Below are 21,321 nucleotides of genomic sequence, written 5' to 3'. Positions count from 1 at the left end.
TTTACTGCAGAGGAGAAAGAGAACATGGCAAATCCGGGCTCTTGGAGCTCAGCTCAGCAGCGGCACGGATCGGTCCCACTCATTTCCTTGACCAGAGCAAGCCTGGGGAAAGACAGCATGGCCAGGGAAACCTGATCCTTCCCTAGCAGGGACGGCAGATATTTTGGACAGTGATACAAACACACCTGCCAAGAACAGAAGACAGTTACAATAAAAAGGAACAAAAATACAACAGTGTTATTGATTTCCAGTTAGACAGTGCTCACTGCCAAGTGTTAAAATCATGCTAGTGCCAACTGATCTTTATTCTTAATATATTCAGAATATTTGGGCGAGAACAATGTGATAAAGTGTCATGTCCACATCTAGGTATCACATAAAGTCACCCAGCGAAAATCGCTGCCAGTAAGATTTCCACACCTTTGAAAATGTACCTGTATAAATCAAATCGAAATGCCTAAATAAGGTCCTCTGACGCTCTGATGCAGACTGGCATTTGTGGTGTCAGCTCTGGTCACGCATTCCCCGTCCTCTTGTCCCGTTGTTCACTCTGCCCCCTTTGCTGATAGATCCCAAACCTCCCAGACTTCATCTGAGCTGGGCCACGTCTGCGGCTGCTTAGCCGCACCATTATTTGATGGGCTGAGGCTCCTCATTGTTTTATATTCACGAAGCACATGCAGTTCAAGCCTTGGCCTTGATCCTTATACTCGAAGTCTTACAGGCGTCGTTGGTGAGAATCACTCAAAGGCTGCTTTTCGGATGAAGTATGAAAGAGTAATTTAGAAAATATAAAAGGAACAGGGACCGCCTAGAGATGTAAGCTTTGGGCCTGAGAGGAAGGGTAGTCAAATGCATTATGAATATTATTATTTGGCTAAAACTGTTTAAATGTGTTTATTATTATACGTAGATGTCAAATAAGAAACTGGACAAATTAACATGCGAGAAGGAAATAAATTACTCAGAAATATATTGCTTTTCTGATTTGTACATGTCGTGACATAAATAGCATCAAGGTCTGTAATATAGACAGTCACTAAATCTAAGAACATCTGTTTCTGGGCTTGAAACAAGAAAATCCCAGAGGCGTGTGACCTCTGAAATTCTTTATGGAGAGGAGACTCACTGCCACACAGCACACAGCCAAGAACTGCAGGCGAGTAACTTAGCATGATTTCTGCTCAAGCAAAGGCATGAAGGAAAGTGTGATTTAAAAAGCAAAATAGATTAAAATCTTCTAAATTAGATTCTCTTTCTACTTCTCTCTCTAAAATGTATCCGAGCAAAAATTAATTTTGAACTACACTGTGAATAATCGAGGAGCATAGCTTGATGATTTTAATCCCTAATATGAAAACCTGGTAAGAATATCAATCCTACACATGACTACATTAAGAAGCTGATATAGTTTGTAAGTATAAAATAAATTTTCTTTTTTTAAATGCATGACTGATACATATACATGTATCTTTAAAATTAAAAAAAAGGGATGAAGGGAAAATTTCATTTTTGCTGGTTAGCCTAGTTTCATAATATGCTTGATGCACTATCACAGGGTATATTACTACCCTGGCAAAGCAGTGAATATTTGAGGAAATGTGGTCAACGTTTCTTCCAATAATTAAAAAAAAAAGTATTTTTCATGTAGGGTGCATACTTGAAGTACATGGTTGAGTTGTATTTGCAAAACTTTTTTAGTGTTTTAATTAGTACCAGGTAAACACTGAGCATTGTTAGAATCACATCACTCCCATTTTCAAGAGGTTTCCCTTCCTGGAAGGAAGTATGAATCTGGAAGATTAAACTGAAATGACATAATGGGACCACCACATCCTCTCCTTTGCAACTGTGGTATTTTCAAACCCCTATACATTTCCTGGTGATGGCACCTTTCCCCTTCTGTCTTTTAACAATTGTCGACTGAATGCCTGATACATGCAAGGCGCCAAGGGATTAGACAGTGCAGGACACAGACACTGGAGTTTATAATTTAGAAGAGAAAATACACCCAAACCCAAACTGCTGTCCTGAGACAGTATAACGCCTTGTGGGTCATACGGGGAAGTGCTGGAGGGCAGGAGTGGGTTAAGGACGAGCGCTGTTTTCTGCAGCTAATCACACTGCAAGGAAAAAGTGCCATCTGATCTGGGCAAAAAAAATACTGGTTAGAAGTCGGACGGAGATCCACAAGAGGAAAAGGAGGCTAAGTTCTAGCAGAAAGCACAGCATGAGGGCAGGCACAGAAATGGGCAGTCGTGACGGGTACTAGGGTGATAGCGAAGGGCTTACACTGACCAGCGTTTTGTGTGGAAAGGAGAGCGAGGCTGGGCAGATGGGGGGCCGCTGTGTCAGAGAGCACCGCTGAGCAAGCATCTCTGCTGAATGAGGGCAGCACCACCGGGCAGCCCATGCCACTTAGAACAATGCATTGCCAAATAGGGAATCTAGCTGGCTATTTTAGTGTGCTAATTACAGAGAGAAAATGTTGTATTATAGGAAACAAACACTGAATCAGCACATTAAGAAAGTATCCCTCATTAGCAATACTTTTAGAGTCAGGATGTTGGAAGTTCCAGAATAGATTCTTTATGGTTTCGTGTGAACAGAGAGCCAGGAGATACGGAGGTGGAAGTATAGACACGGATGAATACCTAGAAGGTATCTGAATGCACTTACCTGTTAAGAAGTGCTTATTCTAATCTATGAAATGTGTTTTCCATTATGCTTTCTTCATAACCCATTAATTAATTGGGTTCTTTTTTTCAAGTTTCCAAACTGGAATAGAAAGGGTGATAAATATCTTTCTACTGTTTTGCAATGTTATTGCATATTGGTGAGGAAATACGTTTTGTACAATATTGATGATCTGGATTTACTTATATCTTACTGGAATATATATACAGGTATGTGAATTTATTGAATTTATTCTTTGCATTTGAATATGGTAAATTTTCATAAGTGCCTAACATTTGCTTGAAAAGAATGAAATTCTCCATATGTTAGGTTCATTATTTAACTCTTACATTGAGCTTGTGAATAAGTTTCCAAATTCTCTAATCTCTGGTGTATTTTTTTTGGCCTTCCTGACTTTGCACTTATTTAATTTTAATTTTATTCATTTATTTCCAATCTTCCTGAGTGTCTCTTGTAAACTGTATAATTGAAAATATTATACTCTTTCCTTCCTTTCTTTTAAACATATAATTTTAAAGAACCTAGACAGTCATTCTTCCACCTGTCACACTTGGTGGCTTTCTTTCCGTCATTAGTTGATGTAGTTTGTAATTTTTGACCATCGTATCATACATACGCAATTGTTTTCCATGGAAGTCTCATGTATCTTGGGTTCCGAAAATTGCATGTTTTTTTTTTTCTGAGGTGGTTCTATGGATGTTTCTAGTTTGGGACCCATTTTTTTCTAAAAGTATGATAAATGATTTTTAAATTGGTTTTCCTTTTTTTGTTTTTAAAAGTTTCAGTTAGACAAGATGAATAAATCCTAGAGACCTACTGTCCCGAATAGGGTCTATAGTTAACAATACTGTGCTTTATACTCAAAAGTTTGCTAACAGGGTGGATCTTATGTTTTATGTTCTTATCACACACATAAATAATAGTAATAAATAAGAGGATGGGAGGAAACTTTTGGAGGTGATGGACAGGTTTATGGTAAAATACACATAACATCAAACTTACCATGTTTATTCACCATTTTAAATTTTAACCAGTTTTAATGGTACGGGGCAGTACAGGTAAGTTCAGTATTGGTAAGTGTATATGTTTTCATATTGTCGAACAAGCAGGCTCCAAAATGCGTTTCATTTTGCAAAACAGAAACTCCATGCCCATGAGACAACTCCCCGTTGCCCGCTTCCACTGCCTGTCGCAACCACCATTCTTCTTTCTGTCTCTGAAAATTTGACTCCTCTGGGCACCTTGCATGAGCGAGGTCATAAGGTATTGCCTTTCTAGGATTGGCTCATTTCACTTACCATTAGGCCTTCAAGGTTCATGCATGTTGCAGTATGCGCAAGAATTCCTTAAAGCCTGAATAATATACAATTATAAGTATACACATATTTTGTTTATCTATCCATCTGTCAACGACCCGGCTCCTTCCACCTGTGCCCTGACCATGGCCATTCAGTATCTCCTCAGCTCTTGCTCTTAGTTCTCTTGGACATCGTTGGGTGGAATTGTTAGATGGTATATGTTACTCTATTTTAAAATTTTATGAAACTGCCATACTGTTTTTGAGAGTGGCCGCATCATTTCACATTCCTATCAACAATGCACACGATTTCCAATATCTCCACATTCTCCACGGCAGTTATTTTGTTTCTGTGATAGTAACCATCCTAATGGGTATGAGGAGCTGTCTCACTATAGTTTTGATTTGCGTTTCCCTAACAATTAGTGACGGCAAGCAGTTTTTCATGTGCTTGCTCACCATCTGTACATTTTCTTTGCAGAACTAAATGATTTTTAAAAAAGAAAATGTTATTGCAATTTAACAACATGGATACAGAAAAGCATGCTGACTGGCTTTGAGTTTTGTTCCAGCTAATTATAGTTGGTTAACGGACAAATGGCTTTTATGATGCTGAAACAATTCAGAATTCATCAAAATCATCCCAGTATCTCCTTCGTGAATGGTATTACCACTCCACCTGGTAATACCATTTCAGGAAGCAGCTGCATACGAAATCAGGATATAGGCTATGAACTGCCTCAATATTTGACCCCAAGATACCTATAAATAGAATATCTCAGATGTGAATCCAACATAGTGGTAGTTTGCTGAGATTTCCGTTCTAGGTGATTGCATAAAACCTATCCACCAAGCAAAGACCAAAATTATAGTGAATGTTATTTTACCTGAATATGGAAAATCTGCTGTAGGAATGTTTCTTGGTGGACATATCCTGCCTCTACTGCTTCCTTTTTAGCCCAGCCTGAGCCAACCAGGCCCAGGGGCCTAACTGGAAGGAGGGCTGTCAGCACAGAGAAGGGTCAAGAGACCTCTTTGCTGGTTTTTTTGGATACAAGTTTGAAATTATTCTGTAAACACAGAAGTTATTTGTATTTTTCCTACTTAGAGCTTATCTGTGTCTCACTTATCTGTATTAGTGTGTGCAGTCAAGGAATATTGGTATGAAAATATAGATAGAATGTAAGAAGTTGAAATAAAAGAAATCAGATTTCTAGTAAAAAGTTGTACAACTTATTATTTGTAAGAAGAACAAAACTCCTCTTTTGAGACCTCTGACCTCTACACCTTCCACCACGGAGGAAAGAAATGTCTATTTTTACTGTCACCTTACCATTAGTAGACATTTCTAATAAATTTATAGGTTAATTCTGTGAAATTCAGGAAAGTACATACACAGCTTTCATAATATATTTGTAATTTGGACTAGTAACTTTCCGTTTTTTCCCCTACTGAAAAAAGAATAGTAAGGGTTAAAACTGTAAAGTATTTCATCCAGAATTATTTAATCAATTAACTCCCTAGTGAAGTGTGACTGATGAAAATTACACACGGGGTGTTTTTAAAAGAAACTCGTTCAAGTTTTCATTTTAAGTAATAAATTGCATTTAAGTAATAATTGCATTTCTTTTTGCATTTAAGTAATAATTGCATTTCTTTTACAGATTTATTTGTAATTAAATGTGTGCATTTAAAATGTGATCTGGATTTTTACTTAACTACCATATAATTTACTACTTTTTCTTTGGAGTAATTCCCTAATAAAATGATTAATGACAACAGCCGAATGATTAATAATGATAACATTATACTATGTAGCTCCTAGGAGACTCAAGTACTTTATTAAAGTCCATTGCTTTCACCAGTACTATGAGGCAGACAAGAGGAGAGAATATTCTCCTTACGGGAATTCAAAAACAAAAGAGGTTAAAGCCATGTCGAAGAATATTTACATACTTCCTGTATCCACAGATGTGAATATTCGTTCATAAATGTGGCAATACTTGGGTTATACAAGTATTGCGCTTATGTGCCTACTGTAAACCAATGTGACCTGTCAAACAAAGAAAGGTTTATAGTTTCTCAGACTGGTTACATGCAGTGACTACCAACTTTTTTTATTATTTTGCTTAATTTCACTAAACTCCAGGAAAACAATCTGATAAAACAATAGTTCCATGGAAGAATTTAAGGTGATATTCATTCATTTTTGACTTGACAATTTTCTGTCTTTCACTTAAGTCCAGGAATTCGGAAATGACTGGTGTAAACAACGCACAATAGCCTTGTAGTTAAAACCACACAACTGCCTCCAGATCCACACTCCTACCTTAGGACAGGGGTGGGTCTGGAGACCCGATTTCCTAAAATCTAGGCTTGAGTTTTTGAAACGTAATTTCAATATTTTGACCCCCTTTCATGGGTATATGCTGCAAAATAGTGTAGTTATGAGGATCGGTTCAACAGATTGTTTAAAAGAAGACCAGATAAGACTCACTCAGAAATTGTGCTGCATATTCTTATGGCGTGTAGTGAACGGCCTACCTGCCCCAGGCTGCCTCGTTCGTAGATGCTCTGTTAACCGGAACACAGGAGGAGTCAACGACGGTCGACTTGTTCATCGTGTAGCAGAAGCCGCAGTCTGGGTCCAGCATGCATTCGTTACAGTAACTGCACAACAAAAAGAATCACAGTCACGTGAGCACAGACAGCTGGCACTCACTCCCCTGCACTTTCCACTCTGCTGTGCAGTACGCCTGGGGACTAGTCTTGGCCGTGGAAGGTGACATGTGTTGAGGCAGGTGACACTTGGCAGGTTTTCTTCCATCTTTCACGGCAGCAGCGTGAGAAGCCACTCTGAGATGGAGGCGGCCTGCTCATGAGATGCTCGATGCTGCCTCGTGGCAGCCTGCACAGGTGAACCCTAAGCCACCGGGATTTCTACCACGGCACGGACCAGCCCACCGCGGTGCAGCTGACTGCTTCCATACTGTACCAAAGCATTTATTTCTCTTAACTGTCTCCATCATGTACCATATCTTTGAAAAACAGACAATATTTTCCCCCAATATATATCCTGAAGGTTCAAGGAATGCTAAAACATACCTAAAGAAGTTAAAAAACAAACATACAAGCACCCAAATAATGGTCACTGTTCACACGTTGGTGGACATCTGTACTTGTAACAAATACACCCTGAGTATAAACTATGTGTTAAGCTTAATTGAAAAAGAAGTTGGTGTAGGAACAAAGCCTAACTTTTTCTGAGTTGATCACATCTCCTGGCTGGCCCAGAGCCGTGACCCTCCCGCCTGCCCTTTACTCCCTCTAGCGCAGTTTTCACTGCAGTTACTGTATTCTTCAGCTGCCGGCTCTTTTTATATTTTCTATTTCTCTGCTGAAGTTCTGTGCTCATCCATTCTTCCCCTGAGTTCCGTGAGCATCTTTGTGACCGTCACTTTGAGCTCTTTACCAAGCAGATTACTTATCTGCGCTTCATGTATTTCTTTCTCTGAGATTTTTGTCTTGTTCTTTCGTCGGGAGCATATTTCTCCTCCTCCACATTTTGCCTGACTCTGTGTGTGTGTCTGTGTATTCGGCAGGTCGGCCGCACCTCCTGGCCTTCAGAAGTGGCCTCAGGAGGCGTCCTGTGGGGCCCAGAGCGCAGCACCCCCGCCACCAGAGCCACACACTCCAGGGGGCCCCAGGGGGGCTGTGAGGCTCCCGCTGTGGCCGGGCCATGCCTGCTGCAGCCATGCTGATGGGCAGAGCTTGCCCCTGACCTGCTCGCCGGGTGGCTTCTCTCCCCTTACTGGGTGGGAGGTGCTCTGGGGGCACTGGTCCTGGCTGAGATTCCCCCGGTTGTGGTGGGGCAGGAGCCTCTGAGGGGGATGCCAGCCCTGGCTGAGGCCATCTGCCAGTTGTGATGGGGTGGGACCCGCTTTGGGGGGTGCTGGTTCCCACCAAGTCTTCCCACCAGGTAAGGCAGGGTGGGAGCCACTTTGGGGGGCTTTTGCTGGAGCAAGCTGGTTGGGCAGGGAGGGTCTGCAGGGGATGCCAGAGTGGGGCCAGTGGGGCTGGCAAGGCAGATGGGAAGTGTCAGCACCGGTGCCCTCAGCATCGGGCCGTGCGGCAGCCGGGTGAGAACACTGGCACCCCTCCCGCCCCCCCGGGCATTCTGTTGCCAGAGGAAGTCCCTACAGGTCCCCTGGTACGCGAGGCTACAGTCAGTCAGTGCATTTCCTTCGCACACGGGCCAGGCACTTCCCAAACCGCTGCCTCTGTGCCGGGCCTTGGAGCGGGTGAGACGGTGCGGGGGCCCTTTCAGGGTGGGGCCTTGGTCTCCGGCGGTCCTCCAGCTCTCCCACAGGCCCACTGATGTCACAGCTCCTGGAGTCAAGCCCCACTGACATTCAAAGTCGGCCCGGAGGCCCATCCTCACCCCCCAGGGCGGGACGCTCTGCCCGCGATGTGCCTCCTGAACGTGGGTCACCACCCGAGTGGTGTGGGTCCCAACCAGACGTTGTCTCTGCTTCTCCTGCCCTTCCTGTGTGCCCTTCCCTCTGTGTCGCCAGCTGTCGGGAGCAGATCTACGCGCCTTCGGGCTGCTCGCAAAGCAGCTGTAGCCCTGGCATGCCCAGGGCAGGCGGGAGCTCGAGATTCTTCGACTCTGCCATCTTGACTGGGATCTAGCCCGACTTGTAAGTCAGACTTCAGCCCTGTCCTAAAGCAAGAAGGAGGCCTCTAAAGCCTATTGACAGGTCGCTATACTTGAGAGAGGTGAGACAGCACTGTAAACACACAACTGCCCACACCTGTGATAAGCAGAATAAACAAAACAGTGGAAAGCATTAGAACTCGGAGCTTCTGCCTTGAGAACTAGACTTGGCTAATTTGGGAAGGAAGATAATCCTGGTAGTATTTCGTGTGTTTATTCTACCTGTATGAGGTAGAATCTAACAACCCAGAGGGTTCCAATGGCTTTAAATGATTCTACAAACTCACATGTTTGTAGAGCAATGACTCTACTTTATTTATTTAAAATGAGTAGCTCCTGTAACTTATTTACTGCTAAGTCAATGGCAAAGGCTGACAGTTACGGAGAACCTACTGTGCGCATGTGCTGGACATGACGCGCTGCCCGTAATGCTTCGCCACCTGCAGTGTCCACCTGAGCACCCAGCTCTGACCCGAACCTCCCACTCTCCCAGCTGCTGATCAGACGGTCCCCTCCGCCAAGATCACTCATTCAACAAACACCAGTACTTTCCATTTACTATGTGCCATTTACTATGTTTCCATTTCTGTCATTTCTAATTCCACTCATTGTGTTTGGAAAGCATACTCCAGGGGCAAACTGGAGAGCAAAATAGATCCCCTGTCCTCCTGGGGGTGCTTTCTGTATTAGACTCCTGGTGACCTCCAGTTAATTTACCCTTTACTTGCACCCCAGTCATTAGCTTTTTCCTTTCTTTAGTTCCGTCCTTATCTAGCTCATGGACCACAGCCCATCATTTCAACACCTTCAATGTCCACGTCCATTTATGTTTTCATCCCATCCATCGAACAAAAATCCTTGTCCCCTATGAATGCAGACACCTGCGTGTTCTGTGCCTCCACCTGTGCACCTAAATGCAGGTGAAGGACTCACACAATGGGCAGGTCAGTGGTGACATTTAACACACTATGACTGGCCTCCAGAAATAGCCTCAACAGCCTGAAATTCTTAATCATTTTTCATAGTCAGCTGTACACACAGGCTCCTGCCACTTCCCTCCACAAGGGCTCTTCCATTCTCCAGTGCCCCATGTGCTCTCCCTGAACCCCAGCTTTACAGAGACAATAGATAAAAGTGGTAAAGATGGGACCTTACAATCTTACAGCAAACATACAAAGAGCCCTCTTTTCCTCTGCTTCAGTCACCAAGAGAAACTGTTCTTCCCGCCTGGGGCCACCTCTCTGTATCGGTTTCTCATTCCATTCCGTTGTCTTTCGCCATTTTAGACCCTTTTAATTACTGCCCCTTCTTTCTCTTACTCTTCCTGTTTTAAGGTAGGAAGTCAGGTTTTCAGTTTGAACCCCCTCTTCTTTTTAATGTAGGCATTTATAGTGTCCGTTTCCCACTACACAGCCCTTCTGCTATACCCGGTGTTTGGTACGTCGTGCTTTCTAATTTCCCTTGTGACTTCTTTGTTGAGCCACTGGATTAAGGAGTATGTTATTTAATTTTCACACATTTGTGAATTTCCCAAATTTCTGTTATTTCTAATTCCACTCATTGTGTTTGGAAAGCATTCTCTGTATGATTTGAGTCCTTTGAAAATCTATTGAGGCTTGTTTTATGGCATATATCTGTCCTGGAGAAATGCTCCTCACAGGCTTACGAAGAATGTGTATTCTGTGGTGGTGGGATGTTCTGAGGATGTCTGTCAGATCTAGATGGTTTACAGTCAGCATATGAATATTAAAGCATCGCAGCCCCTTGGTGTCTAACAGTCTTTACCTCCACTTTACTCTGTCTATATCCTGGAGATTGTCATCATTTAGAACAGGGGTCAGGAAACTACAGCCCTTGAAACGAATCCAGACCACCCCGTTTCTATAAATAAAGTTTTCCTGGAACACAGCCATGTCCACATCTTCACTCACTATGACTGCTCTGGAGCTTCAAGGGCAGAAGTGAGAAGCTCTATCAAAATCCATGTGGTGTGCAAAGCCACAAATAGTTATTCTCTGATCCTTCACGGCAAGTTTGCTGACCCTTGACCCAGAGCACATACACAGATCTCATATGGGGGTTTCTCTGTCCTTTCCTTCAAGATCTCTGACGTCCTTGACTAGAACACCTGGTCCCCTGCCTCAGAGACCTTCCACATTCCTTCTCCACGATCCTCCACTCACTCCGTGGCCGTGGGCCCTCCCCTGTCGGACTGTCATGGTAAGTGTGTCAACTGTCTTGCCAGGCCCTCAAAGTCTTTATACTTGGTCCTTCTATACAGTCACCCTTTAAACTTTCATGTCTGACGCTTCCCAGCCATTTTCTTTCTTCCTACCTCTGGGCTGCTCTGTTGGGTGCAGGAAACCGCCTGTCCCCAGGCAGTGACTGTCCCACTCCCATCACTGACACCCCAAATACAACTACCCCCAGCCCCATCTTCATCCCCCACAAGCCCTTGGCAGGTGGCCTCATCCTACTTCACAGTGAAAACTGAAGGGCTCAGGAGTGAACTTTCTCACCTCACACTCAGGAATGAAGCTTTCTAGAGCCACTTCTTCTCTCACCTCTTTTCTTCCAGGCTCTGAAAAACTGGCGTTCGAAGACCAGTCCTCTACCAGGGCTTTCCATCTTGATCCCTCTTGTCTTCGCCGGGACCAACACCTTCACCTTGTCCCATTGGTTATTTTCTTCTCTTTCTACTTGCAAACCTCTCCCAGAACACACTACATAGTTTACCTGCAGGCCCAACCCTTCCCATACTAAAAAAGGCTGGAAAACGGCCATTCCCACTATTCCGTACTGTCCGTCTCTACCCTTTGTTGGGGTCACTCAGTGAAAAGAGGCCAGTGATTAAAAAGTGTTCAGTTTCCCTGCCGCCGCACAGGTGGGCCACTGCGTGGGACTGGACACGGCCAACCCTTACCTGCACTCAAGAGCCCCTCAGGTTTCTGGAAGTTTCCTCCCACTCCCTCGCCTTTGACCTGGATTTTTTTTTTTGTTTTATTCTATAGACTATTTCACAGCAAAATTCTCCCAAACGTAACATTTCTAACTTCAACTTGGTGTTTAGAAAGCTAACACAAAACTTTAAATATCCTGGGGAATCTGCTAACTGACCTTTTACTGAGAGCACCTGTCATAACTGGTTTTAACAAATGGCATTAAAACAGGGAACAAGTTCTAGAAGTGGCTACTTTTTATCCGTGATTTGCTCTTGAAGGCTTCCTCGAACATAACCTGAAGAATTTGTGGAAGGCTTTCTTAATATAAAGGCTGAGAATTTAAACACATTGGTACCAAATCAATACTCAAAATAATGTTCTCAGCACATATGAAAGTGTGTGTGTGTGTGTGTGTGTGTGTGAGTGAGTGAGTGAAAGGCAGACTGCATATTAGGCGCCACTTTTACTTACTGCCTTTTGCAGTGTGACCATATTCTGGAATTCCAACTTTTCTATCCAAACAGCATATGACCCCTTAGAACCCACCCATTTGCAAGATTCTACATGAAAGAAAATGACATAAATACACATCCTCTCTAAATTTAAATGGCATAAAGCATACATATCAGAATGCTCTAGGAGTGACACCTCACAAATATTTACTCTTACATAGTGATTTCAAGGGCAGAGACAATACATGTGCTTTACTTTAAGAAACTTCAAATTTATAAAAGAAATGAATTATGAAGGTATTTCCAAAAGGACTGTGCTTTATAAGAGGAACTGCTGAATGGATTAACCTAAATGAGGATTCCTCCCTATGGGGGCAAAACAGTATACACGCCGGACGAATCATCACGGAGTAGAGGCGGCGATCACACCTCTGCCCCAGGACCTACGACGTTCCTTCCTGGTCGGTCTGCAGCACAGGCTGTGGGCACCCAAGGGAAGGAGGGGGTGCTTGCCGATTCCCCACTGGAGGTAGTACCCCCCAGGACACATTTACTGAGTGAATCAAAGCTCGACAATTGTATAAAGCAGGGCAGGATTGTGGGTTCAGCAGCATTTCTGTCCATTCGTAGGAAATAGTTTTTGGGGGCAGGTGGGCTGAAGTGAATATCTGAGTCATTTTTAGAATGAAATCCAAAGAAGGTAAGGCTAATACTTTAAGGGGAGCCTGGGCTTTACATTTCCAGAGGGTGACGCAGCCAGCTGCAAACTGCCAGCCCCCAAGGCAAGAGGCCCTGGTGAATGATTCCGGTAACTCACTTCAGGACACCAGCTGCCACGGCCGGTTTCCTTCCCTGAAGGAAAGGGCCAGGGAAGGAGAGGGGTCCCTCTGAAATCACAGCCTCCAGCACCTCACGGTGAAAGGACGTTACCGCATTGAGAGAGAATCTGTGCTGAGTGTGCCCGGAACTCGTGCCACTGTCCTCGAGCGTGGACACTCGCGTGGGGAGGCCACACAGCAGCCTGCGATGCCTGTTGTCCTCGGCACGGAGGTTCCAGTGCGGGATCTGAAGGCAGAGGACACTAGAGATGCTAATGGGAGACGGGAAAAGACATAATCTGGACAATAACTGCAATCAGAACCCACAGTTCTTTTCTTGCTAGTTGAAGGCAAGATTTAACTTTTCAATCTCTCACCTTTCTTGCTAGAAAAGGAGAAAAATAAGCATTCATGTATTTAGAACAAAACTGGTTCAAAGACTAAAGTGTTTCCAATTAAACTACAAAAGAGCAGAGTAAGAGGCACCGTAGAGTCAGAGGGAGAGAAAGGACGGCCTATTTCCATTCAATCAATCGTTTACATGCTCCACATAGCGCCCTGGGTCTTGACCCAATGTGCCCCCTTCTCTCTCCCCAGAAATCTTTTAAAATTGATTTGGGTTAATTTAGAACATTTCTATTTTCTACTCTGTGAAGTCAAGTGTGCACTTGGCCGTGTAGAAAATGGTCCGTTTGTTTTGAAGTGTGTCTCATTAAACCCAGTGAGGTGGCGTTTTGGACACAGTGTATGGTCATCAAATGCCTGTCTTTGGTGTGGCCTACATTTCAGAGACTCGGCAGCGGCCGGGGCAGGGGCTGGGTGGTCCGGGGCGGCGGGTCCTCTTCAGCCCTCGGAGGGAACTGTGTCCACGCCCTCATGCCTCATGCACGGATCTACACCCTGTTTTGTTCAATAACGTCACTGATTCATGTGACAGCTACCCTAAACACTCCCTCTTTTCTGTCCCCTCGCTTCCAATTGCTCAGAGGACTCGAGCCCGATTCACCAGCCAACAGCCTGACCTGCCTTGCTGTGGCCACTGCAGGACCACATTCCTACACGTTCCTGCAAAGAGAACCCCCAGGGCACCTGCCTCCTCCTCAGCCAGCGTGTAGGTAGGTGGCTTCTCCCTGCCGTTGGGCTGTACCAACTAAGGGGACTCCGGAGAATTGAGAAATAATTCTGGGGGACTTAAGTAAATGGTTGGAAATTAACTTACAAAGCTGGGGACCTGCAGGCGCTGATTTCATGAGGCAAATCACGCCCCCCCCCTCCCTGAAAGCTGCTCCTGCGAGGCTGCCAGTGACCTCGCTGGTGCCCCTCAGCACTTCTCTTTCCCACTCTCCATTTATGGTTCCCTACTGAAATTTCCTCAAATTCGCCCTCTCCCCTGCCACCTCCTCCGTCCTGGAAACCGGACGCTCTCTGCTCCTTCCACCTCTCCTCCTGCTGCAGCCTGAGTCCCCTCCTCCTCCTCCTGGCCCTTCCTCCCTTGCTTCTGTTCCTGGCGATCTTCTTTGTTCTTCTGCACAGTTGATGGGAACATCCACCTTATGCCCATTACTGTCACCAATACACCGAGGTGCCAGGACTGTTTCCCCAGTTCGCTTCTCTTCCTTATGTGTCAGACCCAGAATTCCAACTGCCTGATTTTCTGGATGTTTCACAAACACTCAACATACCACAAGCTCAATCTTGGCTTTCCTGGCAGACCTACTGCTCTTTTCTGTCTCACAATTTAAAAACCTGAGCATGATCTGAGACCACCCACATCCAGCTACAGCTGCACTGGAGTCTGTCTCTAGAATACGCATAGTTCCCTGCTCTCCGTTCTTGCTCCTTGTCACCCGAACTTCGACTTGGCATTTGCCGCCTCTCACCTGAGCTTTGCCAACAGTCTTCTGAGGGGCCCTCCTGCATCCAGACTCGCCGGAGCGCTGACCGGTCAGACCTCTCTTGTGTTTAAACCGTGTGATGGGTCTCGCTTGCCTAGAGGGTGGCGACAAGCTCCTCTCTACGGCGTGACCTAGCCCTGTCTTGTCTTGTTCAACTGTTCTTACTATTTCTCCACAGGGGCCATAGGCTCTGACCAGTCCCTGCAAAGTGCAGGATTCAGAATATGACAAGCCCTTGTGTTCTCTCTCCTATCATTTTTTCTCCATCCGGATTGTTACTTTCCACCTTTACTTTCCTACACATTGGCTTCCAGACTCACATCTGGCATCACGTTCTCTGAAACCCTGCAGCCCCAGCAGGGTCAGACGCGCCACTGCGCTGCCAGAGGGCCGCAGAGGGGCACTGACGGTACTGCCCATTCCGCTGCCTTTCTAAGGGTTTGGGGTGCTTGCCTTCCTCGCCGTGACCTTCCCAAGGCAGAGGTTTTTGTCCCGTATCTCTCTTGTTCCTAGCGATTTCCACGTTGCCTGGTCAACCTCCATAAATGCCCGCGGAAGGGGTAGTGAGCGCAGTGAGGGCCCCCTAGACCGACCGCAGCTTCGGGGGCGGCCTCTGCCGCTCCACTGGAGATGTCCTGCCTCGCTCCCACGTCCGGGTCCGTGAGGTCGGGGAACTGAGGCTCGAATCAAGCTGTGAGCTGTTCCATAGAACTCACGGCTCTAAGGTCACATCCATCCAAAACTACCTGGAACCTTCTGGTCGTATTTCTCCTCTCTTCTCCTTAGAAACCGAGGCTAGCACAGTGGATTCCCGAGTGAGAGGCAAAAAAGGTGACTCACAGCAGTGAGGCCCGCTGACCAAAGGCAGTAGGCAGAGGAAGCCGGGCCGTTTGCTGTCTGCTGCTATGGAACAGGCGAGGTGGCCTGTTTGCCAGAATGGGATTTTTTTTAAAAACATTTACTAGTGCTTTAGCTTCTAATTTCTAGTAACTGACTTTTTTTTTTTTTTATGAATTCTGGGATTAGTTCTCCCGTTTTATGTCAGAAGGGTGTGCCGAGAGACTCTCTGAAGGGGAGGGAGGTATTAGAGGAGGGCTCTGTTTGCCCGCCTGGCATCTCCAATAGGGCTAAACGATCTCCTATGACAGTTTGATCAGCATCTGATCAACATGTGACCTCTGATCAACACAGTTAAAAACAAAAACCTCAATCCCAACTTTGCAAATATAAGATGACATGTACATGCGTGTTTATATATGTACATATGTGCATTTAGGTAAATAAGTGTGTGTCTACATTGCCTGTAATCTAACCTATCAGACTTCTCCTCTCCCATTTACACACCACAATGGCCCCGCACTGCCGTCACACACACACATACTTACACACAACTTCCTCAGACAACAAACAGAGAGTTCAGTCAGATTTACAAAACAATTTGGTAATCAACATATAGGCACCTAAATACAATTGGATTAGTGTGCAACATGCCACCTTCAAAGGAAAAACACAGTAATGAAAATTCTCTGCTGACAGTAGCATTATTCACTATTGAAGAAACAGAAAAGAAACAGCTGGCGGGAATCTGAGGGACTGGAATTTGGAGGTTCTCCACTGGACTCAGTCAATCAGCATTCGTAGATCTGAAGAGGCTTTTCGAAAGTTTTACGGTGAGCCTCGCTGTGGCTGGGCCTCAGAAGAGCCCTGTGTACTCAATCACCGCAAGTTCTTCCTTAATCCTTACACTGGCTTTACCACGAGGCCTTATTTTCCTTATTTCTGGATAAGGATTCTGAGATTTAGAGAGATTATACTAGCTAAGCAAGGTCACACAGCTGAAAATGTGGCTTGAGGGCATCGACTTAATCCCAGACTTAAATGCATCAACTCCAAATGCCCGTATTTCAGTAACTTTACTTAAAGGAAAATGGGCAAAAGATTTTAAGGGAAATATGCTAAAATTGCAATTGGGAAGGAAAGAGCGATGGTACTTAGAGCGTGTAAAATGTACCATGCACTTTCCTGCCCTGCCAACAGCGAGGGGAGGCCAACGCCGGTGCCCCCATTTTGCAGAGGAGAGCAAGCTGGGGGGAGCTGGGAGACTTGCTCAGGTCTCCAATGCGGGTTCTCTGCCTCCGAGGCGGTTTTTATTCTGTCCCTTAGCCTGTTGAAATTTTAAGTTATCCCCTTGGGAAAAAACTGACTGGCATAGTGCAGATACTGACTTGGTGGCAGATAAAATAAGTTACTTGTCGAGCATAAACAACGGTTCTGTTGTCCTGTGTAGACAGCACACGGGGCAGCGATCACGCTCCCGGCCAAACGAAGGCAGGAAGGTCAACGCTTACTACGAAAAAGTGGTGGCTACTACGGCACGTGTTGTTTTTTAACCAAATTTTCTTTATTGAGATAAAATTCCCATAGCATAGAATTTACTATTCTAACCACAAATATTCCCTGTTCTGAAACTTTTCAGAAGTAGAAAATGAAAGTTCAAAAGCAATTGAGGGTATCCTTGTTAGAAGAGCTAACATGGTCTGTTTAATGTATAAAATATAAATAATTAAGTATCAAGAAAGCAGGTATCTGTTAGTGCAGCACTGCACGTTCAGCACCCATGAAGCCCAGCGTGCCGTGGGCACCTCGCGGGCCTTAGCTGCACGCCCAGCTTTTTACACCGTTTCTCATGCACACCAGTCCCTCCCCAGCCTTGCTCTCAGTCTCTGTGGCTTCGGTTCTCCGAGGTCGGCCACGGTCCACATACCGTCAGGATGTGAAAACCTGCCTGACGCTGCACCCGGTGCCCTCGCAGCCTCCCCACTTCCTCCCCCCACGTGGGTATTTTACCCTCTCACGTCACCACGAGAAGGGTGGGTAAACATATTTTGAGAGCGAGATCACATTCGTATAACTTTTAGTAGAGTACGTTGTTATAATTGTTGTTTCATTATTATTGTTGCTAATCTTTTGCTGTGCCTAATTATAAATTAAACTTTATCACAGGTATGTGTATATAGGAAAAAACACAGTACATACAGGGTTCAGTACTACCTGGGGTTTCAGGCATCCACAGGGGGTCTCGGACAGTATCCCCATGGATGGGGGACAGGGGGACAAATGTGATGAGGGGCAAGTGAGGTGTGAACTCAATTCTGGGTCTCAGTTTTTTATAGGCTTTGGAATTTACATTTTTTCCTCATTTGACAAGTTCAAATGAAGGTAAGGAAATGAAGGAAAGTTTTACTTATTTTCTTATTTTTTCCTTAAAATATAATGGGGTGTCTATCTCCACCAAAAAATGCACAAGAAATATACTCCTCTGAACTGAACTTAAAAGACTATGATTTCTAATGTGCACTTATGTAAATTCATGAATTTTAAAATCAAAAAGAAAAATTCAACCAACAGGCCTCATAACTACTTAAAAATACTATTAGATTTCTAAGTTATAAATTCGGAAATGCAATTTTTATTCTGAACTAATGAATGTTTACTGTTTGGAGTATCACAGACTGGAATTTGAGTATACAGTATCTGCATTCTTTGTGAATGCACGGTCACATTGACTTTAGTATATTTTCTTTCTGTCCGCACAAAAAATGGTACTCTAAAAGCAAGCTGATCACATATTTTTTTAAGCCTGTTTGTGCCAGCATTTAAAACTGCTTCTCTTTTGGGGACTCATTTTTGTTTCTTTGCTTTGGTAATTCAAGGTATTATTTTTAAATACTCCCCAGAAAGACACCTGGTAACCAAGTCTGTTTTATGTTTTTCATTAAAGCCTACGTGCCTCACCCGGCGCCTGCTTATCACACTGTAAGGGCTTCATAACAAAGCAAAGGGACAAATATGTTTAGGCTCAGCCTGCTCGTCACTTCTCCCATGGTCGCGTGGAGGGCTGTCTGATTTTCGTAGGAAAAGGTATATGTGAATGTGAAGGGCAAAGGAAGGTCTGCTTGGGGCGTGCGAGGAACTATTAACTCCTGGGTCCCAGAGGGATGTTTGATGTGGACGCTGTGCTGTGTGCCGGAGGGGGAATGAGGGGGCCCCGAAGTCATCTCCCCGGACGGCACCGTGCGCTCTGACAACTGCCACACTGACGGGAATGCATGAAATGAAGAAGAATTCAAAGTGGATGAAAACAGGAGGAATCAGGAAAGTGGAGCTGGGGGTTTGGATGGTCAAATACTAATAACCGCACAGTGATCCTTCTCCTTAGGGAGAACACGCAGGTCCACGCGTACGATTCACCTCGGTCGGCAACCAGAGCAGGAAGCAAAGATGAGAAAAGGGCTGCCTGGCCTCCCCGTTCTCACCACAGCGCGCAGGGGCGTTCGGATTGGCCAGAAGGATATTTCTTTGTAAGTGCATCGCATCTGCAGATGCTTCTTGTCTTAAATTACTTTCTCCATATCATCTGTGTGTGTAACAGAGGCCTTCAAAACAACACTCACCCAAAGCAAACAAACCAAAACAAAAACTATAGTTCCACTTGGATCAGAAACTCATACTCAAAACTAGGCGGTTGAGAACCTTCTGCGCTAAGTGAACCCAAGGTGGTGAATCGTTCGAAATATTTTAGAATGATTTTCTTTTACCTTAAGCACTTGCTTCTGTATCATAAAATGTTCTATGATGATCCTTAAAATGACAAAAAAAGAATTTTCTGAGCTGAATAAATATAAATGAAAGTGAGCAAAATTAAAAAAAATCTTCTAAGTCCCAAACAGACTGTAACTCAAAAAAGATTTCTCAAAAAAAAAAAAAAAAAATCTCCATTTCACTGAATGAGTGAAAACACAGCCACAAAGGTATTTTTAGACCTACTGGCCTTTGCTTATAAGGAATTACCATCCACTTCCCAAAGGGCACAGCACCATTGCTGGGCAGTAAGAGTGTCCGCAGCTGAACTGCTGAATTTCAGAATGACGAGTGTGGTGGCGGAGAGCTGGGCTCTGAAAGCTCCATTCTACCGTCTCTAAGCCACACGATCCTCTGAGATTCACTTCACTTCTTCAGCCTCAGTGTCACTGGTAAAACGGGGGAAAGATTAGCATCCGCCCCTGTCATGCTGAAGGACACAAGAGAGAAGCCACGTAAAGCTCTTAACACAGAGGTTGGCACAACAGTGATGATATAATAAATGGCAAATGCCATGACTATTCCTTTTTCTTTTTTAAGATTCTCTTTTTACTGAAGTCAGTTGACATATAATATTATATTAGTTTCAACCAGTATATATATATTACAAAATGCTCACCATGGTAAGTGCAGTTACTATCTGTCACCATCCTGTTATTTCAATATGCTGTACTTTTCATCCCCATGACTTATTTATTATATAATTGTAAGTTTGTACCGCCTCACACCCTTCACCTATTCCCCCATCTCCCTCCTTGTGGCAACTGCCAGTCTATTCTCTGTGTTGATGAGTCTATTTTCTGTTTCATTTGGGTTGTTTTCAAAAATTCCACATATAAATGAAATCATATGGTGTTTGTCTTTATCTGCCTTATTTCACTTAGCATAATACCCTCTAGGTCCATCTATATTGTTGTAAATGGCAAGATTTCATTCTTTTTTAAGGCTGAGTAATATTCCGTTGTGTTTATGTATCACATCTTCTCTACCCATTCACCTGACCATGGACACTTAAGTTGCCTGGCTACTGTAAATAATGCTGCAATAAACAAAGAGGTGCGTATGATGATTGCAGCATTTAGTCCAGTTACGTTCAAAGTAATTACTGACAGGTATGTACTTACTGCCATTCGGTCATTGTTTTCTGGTTGTGTGTGTGGGTCTTCTCCATCCCTTCTGCCCTTGCGTTTGATACCAGATCTGGCACAGTTGCTCCAAACTCCCTACCTCTGAATTTATTTATCATGAGAAAGAAAGAAACTTCTTTCTTGCTTAAGCCAGGTATTTTGGATTCTTCTGTTATATACAGTCACACACAATTCTTAACTGATACAAGAGTATTTTTCAAATGCTTAAAACAAATTTTTGCTTGTTTCTGACTACATTCTGCAATATCGGTTTCTATGTCAGTCCTACCTGAGTATGGCTCAAAATGGAAATAAAAGCCCTTCTAAGAGATGGCCATCTCCTGATAAGGGGCTCTACCTTCTGCTCGCTTCCTTAACAGCTGGCACATCGAAGGGTGGGTGGCTAGTATTCAGTAATGTGGGCCGGATGGAAGAACAAGTAGGGGCAGGGCCCCACGCGTGTCTCTGTGGACGCGGCTGCCAGTTCTAACGCTGATTCTCCCCAGTGCCTGGCTGCCGTCCAGTGGGGAGCAGGGTGTCCAGCGAGAACTCTGCTTCCTTCCAGTTATGTGTACACCACGAAGGTGACCGAGGCCGTCTGAGAGCGGGCCCCCACCTCGGTCACCTGGCGCATCTAAGAATGGCTGAGCCTCCAGGCTGGGCGCCGCCTCGCCTCTGAGACTTGCTGTCACTAACGACGATGCAGTGAGGCTCCCGCTTGTCAAGGTTATTCCG

General features: G+C 44.6%; 1 protein-coding gene and 1 long non-coding RNA gene across 2 annotated transcripts in view; one reads left to right on the top strand and one right to left on the bottom strand.

Annotated features, from left to right (window-relative positions):
* Nucleotides 1–21,321, bottom strand: part of SLC2A13 (solute carrier family 2 member 13) — a 244,959-nt gene that overhangs the window by 50,250 nt on the left and 173,388 nt on the right. Inside the window, exon 7 of the mRNA XM_037009940.2 lies at nucleotides 6,539–6,664. Within this exon, the coding sequence (XP_036865835.2) occupies nucleotides 6,539–6,664 (126 nt within the window). The remainder of the gene's footprint in view (nucleotides 1–6,538; nucleotides 6,665–21,321) is intronic.
* LOC140846591 (uncharacterized) overlaps nucleotides 13,475–21,321 on the top strand; it is a 38,930-nt gene continuing 31,083 nt past the window's right edge. Inside the window, exons 1-2 of the long non-coding RNA XR_012125831.1 lie at nucleotides 13,475–14,038; nucleotides 19,038–19,179. This is a non-coding gene — a long non-coding RNA (uncharacterized lncRNA). The remainder of the gene's footprint in view (nucleotides 14,039–19,037; nucleotides 19,180–21,321) is intronic.

The sequence above is a fragment of the Manis javanica genome, chromosome 15 (genome assembly GCF_040802235.1).
Source record: "Manis javanica isolate MJ-LG chromosome 15, MJ_LKY, whole genome shotgun sequence".
Classification (NCBI taxonomy): domain Eukaryota; kingdom Metazoa; phylum Chordata; class Mammalia; order Pholidota; family Manidae; genus Manis; species Manis javanica.
Note: the sequence above shows the minus strand (reverse complement) of the source record. Positions and strands in the feature narration are given on the sequence as shown.